This window comes from Zerene cesonia, chromosome 5 (assembly GCF_012273895.1).
Source record: "Zerene cesonia ecotype Mississippi chromosome 5, Zerene_cesonia_1.1, whole genome shotgun sequence".
Classification (NCBI taxonomy): Eukaryota; Metazoa; Arthropoda; class Insecta; order Lepidoptera; family Pieridae; genus Zerene; species Zerene cesonia.
The window spans coordinates 556977-568273 of record NC_052106.1 but is presented as its reverse complement, the minus strand read 5'-3'; the positions used below and the strand labels follow the sequence as shown (position 1 = coordinate 568273).

General features: G+C 35.3%; 2 protein-coding genes and 1 pseudogene across 3 annotated transcripts; 2 read left to right on the top strand and 1 right to left on the bottom strand.

Moving 5' to 3' along the window:
* Window positions 1–162: 162 nt before the first annotated feature.
* On the top strand, window positions 163–2402 carry LOC119840269 (PEST proteolytic signal-containing nuclear protein-like). 2 transcript variants are annotated; one of them, XM_038366794.1, is made up of 4 exons: window positions 163–359; window positions 520–647; window positions 819–1077; window positions 1445–2402. In XM_038366794.1, the coding sequence occupies exons 2-4, from the start codon at window positions 572–574 to the stop codon at window positions 1608–1610; spliced, it is 501 nt and encodes a 166-aa protein (XP_038222722.1). In that variant the 5' UTR covers window positions 163–359; window positions 520–571; the 3' UTR covers window positions 1611–2402. The 2 variants fall into 2 exon arrangements, with proteins under 2 accessions (XP_038222722.1, XP_038222720.1); XM_038366792.1 differs by having other exon boundaries at window positions 489–647.
* A 581-nt stretch (window positions 2403–2983) lies between these two features.
* LOC119840106 (40S ribosomal protein S26) lies at window positions 2984–4383 on the bottom strand. The gene is made up of 3 exons (XM_038366615.1): window positions 4225–4383; window positions 3858–4035; window positions 2984–3172 (listed from the first exon to the last, which is right to left on the bottom strand). The coding sequence occupies exons 1-3, from the start codon at window positions 4225–4227 to the stop codon at window positions 3006–3008; spliced, it is 348 nt and encodes a 115-aa protein (XP_038222543.1). The 5' UTR covers window positions 4228–4383; the 3' UTR covers window positions 2984–3005.
* Window positions 4384–4872: 489 nt separating this feature from the next.
* Window positions 4873–11297, top strand: part of LOC119839980 — a 7148-nt pseudogene continuing 723 nt past the window's right edge.

The following is an 11297-nucleotide window of genomic DNA, read 5'->3' as shown; positions in this document are numbered from 1 at the left end:
TTAAGAATTGTAAGCCTTTTTTGAGTTACATTACAGTAAGTTTGATTGAAAATGGTTCATACGAATTTGTTCGAGAGTTTTCTTACAACAAATAAATACACATTATTTTTAGGACGAATAAATTTTAAATAACGTTTCAATGACATTTCGTGTTGACGTTATCAGAATAAAATATGGCGATCTGAGTCTAAAAAAAAGTCAAGTTGCAAACTCGATTTTACACTCTGATTTAATACTTATATTTCACAAGTATCAATTATTCCCTTGTTAAATAGATGAAAATCGTTTATCAAATATTTTTTAATGATTGAATATTATCCACGGCTCAAACATGAGTGAACATTACCGAGATTATAAAGGTATTCGATTGTTATGGGTAAAATATACTGTCTCTAAACTTAGAAAAAAATATGGCTAGTGCAGCCAATATTTCCATTTTGTTCAGATATGCGCTTTATTTATCTTTGCCAGTGTTTTTACATTGGCAGGGTCATCTCGATCGTCGCGTGATGATTCTAGGAGGTATGCCGAGAGCTATGGACGAAAGACGCGGTCAAGATCGAGGTCTCCGATGCAAAGGCAATCACGAAGCCCCTATAGGAAGTCGCCAGATGACAGGAGTCGAGACAAAGATACTTATTATGAAGGTTGGATGGCTTTATTACTTTCCTTTTATATGTTTACGCGGCGTAATTGATACCCATGCGTGAACTTGCAAACGTAGAATTTAAATATTATAATTTTATTGCGGTTGACTTAATTCAGCTTTCAAATGTTGTATGAATATAATATACAACAATAAAATAAAACTATTTCAGAAAAGCAAAAGCACTCGCCTGAGTCATGGGATTCTGACGAGGAAGTCCCAGCGCCACCGCCTCCACCACGTATTAGCAAAATATCTATTGGATTCACAAAGCCCAAGGCTCCCATTAAGATGACATTAGGTGGGTCATCAAAGCCTATACCAATAGTTGCTCCTAAGCCAACTGTGGCTTCTGTCTTCAATACTGATGATGATGATGAACCCGAAGAAATGCCCGCTGAGGCTCGAATGAGGATGAGAAATATTGGCAGGTATGTTATCATTAGTTGAATAACTTTACACCTTACTCTACTTCAGTTATCAACATATGATATAAAAATAGGCACCTTGGCATCTATCAAAACTATCATGTGTACCAAAAAAGAAAATCTAAAGTAAACTTTACTCAAATAATAGTTATTAAATATTTAAATAATAATTAATCAGCTATCAAGGCAGATTCAGTTAATTGTTTTGACAATAGCTTCAATATCTAATATATATTTTATATAAAACTAGAATAACTATTGAAAAAGAAAAATTATCTCTGCATATAATAATAGAAATTAATGTATGCTTAATTTATCCTAGTGATGAAATCTAATGGAGTTGTTCTTACTGTTATTATTTTATTTTTAGAGAAACACCAACATCAGCTGGTCCCAATTCCTTTGGCAAAACAAAACAAGGGTTCTGCGATGCCAAGAAGGTGTTTGAGAAGAACCTAAAGCAAGCCCTGGAAACAGCTGAAAAGCCTGACTTCACAAAGTTACCCAAAACTATATACAAATTACAAGGGCCATAATGTGAACATAATTTGAATTTATTAGTGTAGGCTTGTTATATTATTAGACGTTTTGCTAAGTTTGCTGTATGAACCACACATTTATGACAGAATTAAGAAAATTGTAGTGAGTAATACATCAGCTGAAGAGATCTGTTACATCTAAAATCAATGTGTTAAAGCCTTTATTTCCATGTATTATAAAAGGTGGAATTTGATATTATTTTGTAATAAAATGCCATTCTATATAATTAAATGTTATGCATGTTTAATTCAGCAGAACTTAAAGTATGTAGGTGCCACGTTTTTTAACTAGAATGGTGAAATGGTGATTTGTTAAATTTAGTCCTGATTTCAAGACACTAGACAGATTGATCATGATTAAATCTCCAGTCAAAATGTAGTCTCCTTCCAATGTTTCCCAAATAAATTTCAATAATGGGCAAAATCAAAAAAATATATACATTTATATTAAATTACTTACAATTAAATGATTCTGTTCAAGTTTATAGATCTAAATAGACAAAAAATAATTCATGGAATATACATTTTGTAAAGATAAATTTACAATAACCATACATAAAAAACAGCTCTGAAATGTCGATATTTTTATATTAACCACTTACAGGATATAGTTGCATTCAAAGTGTTTTTGCAAAATATAAGTAGGTAAAGCAATATAAAATTGCCTTATAATCTTTGTATGTGTAAAAATAAATTATTTTGAAAAAATTATTAAAATGCTCTCATTTTAAATACCATTGTGTTGTATAATGCTGTACATTGAATGTAATAAATGATACCTAGCTGAAATTTATGGTTTTACTTTTTAATAGACGCCCGTCCCGGCTCTGCCCGGATATCAAGATTCCTGTTTTATCCTAAAGGAGCTTTTAAATCGGGATAAAAAGTATCCTATCGCCCAAGTTGGTTTTTATTAAAAATTGTCAGATATCATCACCATTAAATAATTTACAAAATATTTGGCCAGATTACATAAAGAGATGTTGTGTTAAGTTTGTAACATTTTCACACAAAAACTGTTTGACCAATTTTAAAAATTCTTTCACAGAAGAAATTCTTCCACCAGAATGCTGCAACTTCACAGTTCACCGAGTATAATACGGTATATATTAAGTACCGAGGTTATATGGATATAGGGATAGTACAATAGCTTTTATATATTTCCCAACATATTTCAGAATAGCACTAGTAAACACATTGTAAGTTAGGAAAATGGTGTGAAAACACAAGTACATATTTACAAGTTATCTACAACTCAATGCATATTGCAATTTCAACATGACATTTTAAAATTATGACAATTAATTAACATCAAAATATGTTATCTGTTTTGGGTAGGGTAGGGACCACCAAGTAAATAATAAAGTCAATGGTTTTTACAAATTTATTAAATTACTTCCTCTGTACATTTTGCGGACGTTGCATGTCTCTGGGGAAGTTACTCTTGGGTGGTGTACGGATACGCCTGTCCTTCTTAGACCTGTTACGCACTACTTTACTGTGAATGGCGCAGGACACACAGTAGTGCAACTTTGCATATAACTTGGGGAGCTGGAATGCTGAAACAAAATTGTTATGTGTTAATGTTGGTTTTCATTAAAGTTTATTGCGGGAAAAACATTCAATTTTTGTTTGAATACAGCAATTCCATCTCATTCATAAATCTTATATATAAAATTCTCGTGTCACAATGTTAGTCTCTATACTCCTCCGAAACGGCTTGACCGATTCCTCTGAAATTTGGTAAGCATATTGGGTAGGTCTGAGAATCGGCTAACATCTATTTTTCACACCCCTAAATGATAAGAGTAAGGCAGAACAGCGTTTGCCGGGTGCAGCTAGTTATGTATAAATATGCATCCTTTAATTAATGAAGCAAGTGCAACTTTAGATTCACATATTCCGATCATTCTATACTCTTAGGGAAAAAAGGTTAAGATATAGAAAATTGTGTGAGAGAGCTTTTTAAACTTCTAATGGGGATTTGATTCTTGTTAAGATTAAAAACAATCATAAAACAATTACAAGAAATATAAGTGCCTCCTTATAAATTCAACTGCTATATTGTTTAAAATTAATGGTATTGTCACATAAACTTTCCAACATCCACCTCAAATCCACTCGATGGATAATCGCGATAACTCGTTGCGATTGTATGATTTAGATATTTTCGGTATTTTAGTCACTGATTTACTTAACAATATAATTAATGTTTATAAGATATTCTTTAACTGCTGCACTTACAGGTGTAAACGGAGGCTTCGTTAATATCTCTCACAGCGGCAGCTTCAACGATATTTCTGATCACAAACTTTTTAATAGCCTTGTCCTTTGGCACGCAACGAGCGCAGTTGGTGCATCTCACGGCCTTAACGTGTCCACGGCCGTGCTTGGCTCGTCCTCCGTTACGGCGTTTGCGTGTCTGAAATCAAAAATTACACCTTCACACCACATGCCTGACATGACAACCACCACGCGTGCATTGCAAATGAAATCATTTACGAGAAAATACAATGAAATAATATGTCTCATTCGAAGTTATAGCAATTTAAATGCTTTTTAACAAGTATTAACTTTTTTAAACCACTTTTATTTTAAAAATTTTACGAACCATTTTTATAACCTCTACAGTAAACGAAGAAGCACGGAAAAGAAAGACTCGATACGCATAGACAACGAAAATTGTATGCAGAGTTATATCCGAAAGATGTTAATGTCAACCATAGATTAAATAAGGTTGCAAAATATTTCTTATTATATGTATCCCATTTTGAACATAGAATATAAATAAAATAACTAATTAACCATTTGTTTTTAACGTAACAAATAAGAAAAGGTTGAAAATGAATCAAAGTATCCAATTTAATTATGACACGAAACATACAAAAATACATACCTACTAAAATAATCAATCAATATTTCTTTTCTTTTTCACATAAAAAAGCAAATACTATTGAAAGAGTTAAATTCTTGTTTGAAAATATAAACAAAAATATGTATACCTGTATAATATCTATGCATTATGCAAAGTTTTTAAATTGAAAAGTTTCTAAATTAGGTTTGTAACATTTTTGTAATAGTCACAAGTTATTCTTTACCTATACCTTTTATTCATATTACAATGATATGTTTTATCATAAGGATAAATGTGGGTAATAAATCAGAGCACACATTAAAATTTTCTAATTTCTTAAAAACTACCCACGTTCATAGACAATTTTGGACGTGGAATAAGGAATTTGTTTTTCTACATGAACCAAATTTATATTCTGTGGCTGGTAAAAATATTTCCTTCATTCAGTCGTTGTGTGTAATATTATTTTTGTTGCTAAATAGTCTCAGTTTCTTTAAATTTTTATTTGTTCTGCTTACTTTTCTTCTTCCAATCATTCAATTAAACATATTACGAAATAATTCAATATTTGCAAACGATTAAGTTTTATTCGTCATCAAGTGTGTAACCATTTTATTACAATCAAAGTGCTATAAAAATTCTTTAAAGTGCAATGTGGCGCAGGTAGTTAATTGTTTGTACCGCGTGTGAAATGTCACAACATGGATACCCTGAGAGACTATCGAATACATCGAAGGGCTTCCAGGAAGATGTGTCCAGCCAACAGACCATGGAAGTCTTGGTGGAAACCCTCACTGGGACAGCGTTCGAAATCACTGTCTCGCCTTCCGACACTATTTTCGATATAAAGTCGAAAATATATAGAGTAGAAGGTGAGTATTGGGTTTTTCATATGATTACACAATATATTGTTTCTTGTTATCACGCGTCATCTCGACAAAGAATGTCGTGGCTTTTGTACTGCGTAAATCATACAAATTTATTGCGTCTAGCATGAACACTTGTTGATATGAATTAAATTATTTACCTACTATTTAAGGTCACTTTATATCAGTAGATATCCTCAAAAGATTTCAATGAATTTGTAAGACTTTGGACTACTAAATATTGTAAACAAAAGAGCATATTGTATGTTTGTATTCAACATAATAATTTTACTTTTGTCAATATTACATCCATATTATTGCAGGACTTTAATATAGATAAAAAGTAAGATAACCCAAAAAGGTATGCCTAATAAATTGAATAATATAACTTTGAAAATGATGTATGTTACAATTTGTAAGACCTAAATTTGTTATGATTATAGCTATTAGAACAATTTTCTTAAAATAGGTATCTCTATAGTATATAATTTTTAACAGTTCTAATCCTAAACTAAGTGAAGACAAATAAAACTTAAAACTTATTGAAATAGGTCTGCCATTCTTGAGTAATGAGTGATATATCTGACACAACTTTTATTGTATAATATTATATTAGACTACTTTAAATAAATGTATGCTGACCCTACAGATAATAAGATATATTATGTGTAATTAAACATAATCAGTAAACATACTCATAGGTGATATATTTGAATTGTAACCTATTCATAAATGTTACTACCACAATATGAAAATACTGTTTACCAATTAGTATTTATACACTTTTTATAATAAAACAGTTGCCTAAATTGCCATGGATATTTTATGGGGAAAGTGTGCTTAAATGTGTGTAATTGAAGATCTCAAAAACAAGAAATGAGTGACCCTTCAATTACCCTACATCTTTGGCTAATAATTTTTGGAGTTTCTGTCTTGCCTGAGTAACACAACAGTTATATTTGTTCATATAATTTATAAAAGTTGCCAATTTCTCATTTAAAGTCATCTACAATCATTCAATGTTTTAAAAACATCGAGGATTCTTAGAATTAGAAAAATTCTTTTGAAGAACTTGAATGTTTTTTTTTTAAAAAGCCCATAAAGCTATGTGGAGTGATTGTGGACTTAACACAATTATTATTGTATCTACTATATCACATTGACATTTAATTTAATTTTGTATGTATCTAGCAGATTCTTTACCAAATCCTCTTGTTAAAAAATATACAATATTGCTTTTTGCATGTTTGCAGTGTTCTATAAAAAGTACATATAAATTTTGAAAATTTTATTCAGGAACATGAATTAACATTATTCCTAAAAACTCTTTAGTTGTCTAAATAATAAAAGCTTTGCATAGCAACAAGAAATACATGGTGTTCTTTTTATTTCAATGTCAGATGCGGTGAAAGTGATGATTTCATTTGGCCACCCTCCAAATTCAGTGAATCAGTATGTGACACATGCACATAATGATTATGCTGGTTTGATAGTGAATGACCACCTGGCATGTAACTATACTAGTTTAAGCCTTCATCTTAACATGCATTTTATCCACTTAATAGAGAATGTTAGTGAAATAGGCTATACTCAGTTATACAGAAAATAATGTGTATGTCAATGGTAGCACTGGATACATAATCATCATATAATTATAATAAATATTATAAATAAATTATACATTTCACCATTAGTCTGTATCCATATGTTCCCACTGCAGAGACACTGGCCTCCTATGTGGGTTCAGGTCATAAAGGTATACTGGCCAGGTGCAGGTTTGCAGATGTCATATGTCGTCGAACTTTTGATTCTTTGACATGTCGGTTTCTTTACAATGTTTCCCTTCACTATTTGAGCCGAGGTGTGATTAATGTGCAGATAAATATATAATGATAATAAATTGTAAATTCAATTTTTTTCTTTCATCGCGTCGTCCGAATTCAAACCCAAGACTTTATTTAAATCGGAGGTACACTTTCATTTTTGCACCTGCATAAAGTCCATACAAAAAATGAAGAGACAGATGTATTGATAATATGATGTCGTAATTTTTGTTTAATTTTCGTTTTGATGCCTATCTGCTGTTGCAGCAATTATTTCAATCAATAATAAAATAATAAATGGTCATAAAACCTATGAATATATTTAATTGACTCGCACACAATACTATAAATAACCACCATTCAACATTCAGGTATCCCAGTAGCCCAACAGCACCTTGTGTACAACTTGCGCGAGCTAGAAGATGCGCGTTCGCTCCGTGAGCAGTCGGTGTGCGACGGGGCGAAGCTGCGCCTGGTGCTCGGGCTCCGCGGCGGACCGGTGGCCACGCGTCGCCTGCCGCCGCCGGAGCCCTGGCACGATATCGAACGGCTGCTAGCTTCTAAAAGGTTTTTCTTTTATATTTACAATTTTACTATGAAGAATGATTTGAATGAGAAAGTTTTGTTCTATTAAATTTAAGTCATAATCGGAGGATTAAAATCGTTATTTTACCGTTTAAAACTAACCACTAAGTAATATAGGCTAAACTTTTTTCCCGAGTTCAATCCAGTCAATATAGTCACTTTATAATATAACCCTGATTAGAATTGTCAGGATTAAATAATTCTCTCGTTTTTTAAAGTATTATATTCAATAATAATAATTTTTATTTTTTCGGACAGCGGGGAATGCGAGAGCAGCTCGGGCAGCGGCTGCAAGGTGACGGTGGTGGTGTTCCGCGAGGGCGAGCGGGTCAACATGCTGCGCGTGAAGGAGAACAAGGACGGCACCTACTCGCCCATCGATAGCAATAAGTGTGAGTGCCGCTTGCTGTGTCCTGTCTTAAGTCACTGTTAACGGGCTCCTAATGGGGAAACACGCCCGAGAAACGCCTCAGGACACCTTAGCAGTCTGTTTAGAGTAAATAAATGTTGTTATAGTTTATTAATACATTGTTAAAATCATTAAAGACATAAATTGCCGTATAACATACATTGAAGAGAACTGTATATTTATATCATAATTTATTATTTTATCAGCAGAAATATAATAGAGTGGGGTTGGTTGTGAATTTTATCAAAAGCAAGCAGGAAGGTTCACAACAAAGAATAAGAAAAAAAAATTCGAACGCTGAGGCAATTTCTTGTTTGGCCGAGAGGTCAGGCGTTGTCACGGTACAGCGGAATATGCGGGTTCGAATCATGATGCGCCTCATGATCAAATTGTTTCAATTCTTTTAAAATTTCTTTGTTTTTCAAACAATTCTATTCCTCACTTCCACAGACTCATCTTCCCTCAGCCACCTAGTGGAGTGCGACACTGACGAGTGCGTCGGCCTCGGGGCCACTAGGGCCCCGGGGCCCTCGGGTACCGGTGCGGCTTCCGGGGCCAGCGGCGGCCACGAGAACGCCGTCACGATGGCCAAGATGATGCAGCTGCGGCAAAGGATGCACTCGCTCACCACTAGGACGCCTGTTGGTTAGTAGCAATCCAATATATTAGAGTGCTAGAGGTCCGCCCTGCCTTCGCCCGTGGTACTTACTTATTTTTCAGCAATGTATGGGCTATCTAACACTGAAATAATTTTTCATATTGGACCAGTAGTGCCTGAGATGAACTCGTACAAACAAACAAACAAACCAAACTCTTTACAATATTTGCAACACATTGCAAAATTTGTGTAAACTTGTTAAGATTATGATGATACTAGCTGCGCCCCGCAGTTTCATCCGCGTAAGTTTGTATCCCGTAGAAATATCGGGATAAAAAGTTGCCTATATGATATTCTAGTTGTCCAGCTGTCTACGTACCAAATTTCATTGCAATTGGTTCAGTAATTTTTGCGTGAAAGAACAACAAACACACACATCCTTACAAACTTTCACATTTATAATATTAAGTAGGATAGGATAGGAATAGGATAGGATGTAGTATTATACTGAATGTTGCATAGGAATTATTACCCACATGTTATAATTTGTATAATAGTTTGTGTAATTAATTTTTTAATTCCTTAATTTTACTTAAGTTTAGTCAAATCTTTGGTGATAGTCTGTTGCTTTTGAACCTCTTATTTAATATTCAAAGGAAGCTTGTTTTTACGAACTGCATGGTCTTATAATTTTTGAAAAGATTTTGTAAAATAAAAGAGCTTAATTATTATTATTTTTTTTAATTTTCAATGAACGTCAATTCTTGCAGGCAAACGAGATATACAAAAGACTAGAAGCGAAGAAATCCTATCCGTCCCTAGTTTACTAGACGATACCGAGTACCGCGCGTACAGTCCGGCCGAGGACTCGTACCCGTACACGCGCGGGCTCGAGTACTCGCGCGGACTCGAGTATTCGCGCGGGCTCGAGTTCTCGCGCGGACTCGAGTACTCGCGCGGGCTCGACTGCGCGAGAGGACTTGAGTGCGCGAGAGGGCTGGAGTGCTCATTGGGAGAGCGCTACGCTTTACTCCCGCCCAGTGCTGGTTCGGAGCCCGATTTGCCTGATGCGGATGACAGGTCAGTTGTGGTGATGTATAATATTTTTTAGAGGTGATGATGATTATAGTTCTAAAAGATGGTGGTGAGATGATGTTTATCAGTTACATGTTATAAACACCATCTAAAAAAACTTTTATTTTTGACCCCCCCAATTAGTTATATGTAAACATTAGAGCCCGGATGCCAAAAGGGTTGTTATGATTCAGAAGGCGGTTTACTGTTTTTCTTAAAGGTAATTATTGTTATGATCTTCATTCATCGTTGCGCAGGCTGAAGTTATCGGACGCGCTGTCCGGCCCCATCCTCGTGAAGCGGGGCGCGGGGGCGGCGGGCGCGGGTGCGGGCGGGGCGGCGGCGGGCGCGGGCGCGGGGGGCGGCGCGGGGGAGCCGGCCGGCCGCGACACGCACCTCGCGCTGCGGGCCGACTGCGGTGAGTGGACACCTTTATTTTGTTTTTTTTTTTTTGACAGCTGCGTAGTGGCGTTGGCGGGATTTCTGTTTTATTTTTAAATTTTCGAATACAATTTTATTGCGCCAAAATCGTCGGTTCTTAGGAGTTTTGATGTATGAGAAAAGTTTTTGTGCTGATATGCCGCAGTTCGCAGTGATAAATAAAATAAATAAATTCTGTTTGATACATAAGAATTAGATATTATAACGTGAAATCTGCTAATTAATAAGAAAGTTAGATTGATATATTAGATAAGTAAATAATTAATTTAAGTAACCCTTATTTCTAACTTAATTATTTGTGATTTTCATATAGTAATCTACATCATATAAAATGATGTTTTATACCAAAATTGAACCAAACTAAAAAATTTCAAAGACCTCTGTATGTAATTCCAGGACCACTAGTAGTTGGTGAGAGCGGTTGGCGGGCCCGGGGCTTCGGTTCCAGCTCCCAACTGACCGGCGGAAGCCTCGCTGGCTCGCTGGCCGGCGGGCTCACCGGCTCACTGGCCGGCGGGCTGGCCGGCAGCCTGGCTCCCGGGGCCGTGGGTTCCTCGTCAGCGCTGCACGTGCGGAGCGCCCGCCACGCGGCCAGAGCTTCGCCCCCGCTGTCTGATGCGCTGTTTTCCTCTTCCACGTCCGATTTGGAGCATTTAAAGAGAAATAGGTATGCTATCAGTGAAGTATTTGTTATTGTTTTGTTCAACAGTACGGTAACTAGAATTTCTGCTGGCGTTAAGACATTATCTTTAAAAATAAATACAAAAATAATAAGGTATGATGTTAAAAATTCATTTACAAATGTTCCTTTGTAATATCGTTCAGTCTAGGGCATATAATATAATACCTTAATATTATTTTGAAATTAATTTAAAACATCTTTCAAACGGCAATTTCAATCTGCAATTTAGTTAAATGCAAGTCCAATGCGTCACAACTCAGCCACAATACACATTTGTCAAACCGAAACGGCGCACCTTCCAGAATCCTGCCTGCGCTCAGCCGCCACCGCAACCGCGAGCACCTGCACCTCA

Bases quoted from the DNA above. Each gene is read 5' to 3' on its own strand.
- LOC119840106 (XM_038366615.1), bottom strand. The intron at 3,173-3,857 runs GTAAGTGCAGCA...ATTTTGTTTCAG, and splicing joins CGAAGCCTCCGTTTACACCT to CATTCCAGCTCCCCAAGTTA.
- LOC119840269 (XM_038366792.1), top strand. From the start codon at position 332: ATGAGTGAACATTACCGAGATTATAAAG. The intron at 648-818 runs GTTGGATGGCTT...AAACTATTTCAG, and splicing joins CAAAGATACTTATTATGAAG to AAAAGCAAAAGCACTCGCCT. The intron at 1,078-1,444 runs GTATGTTATCAT...TTTTATTTTTAG, and splicing joins AGGATGAGAAATATTGGCAG to AGAAACACCAACATCAGCTG.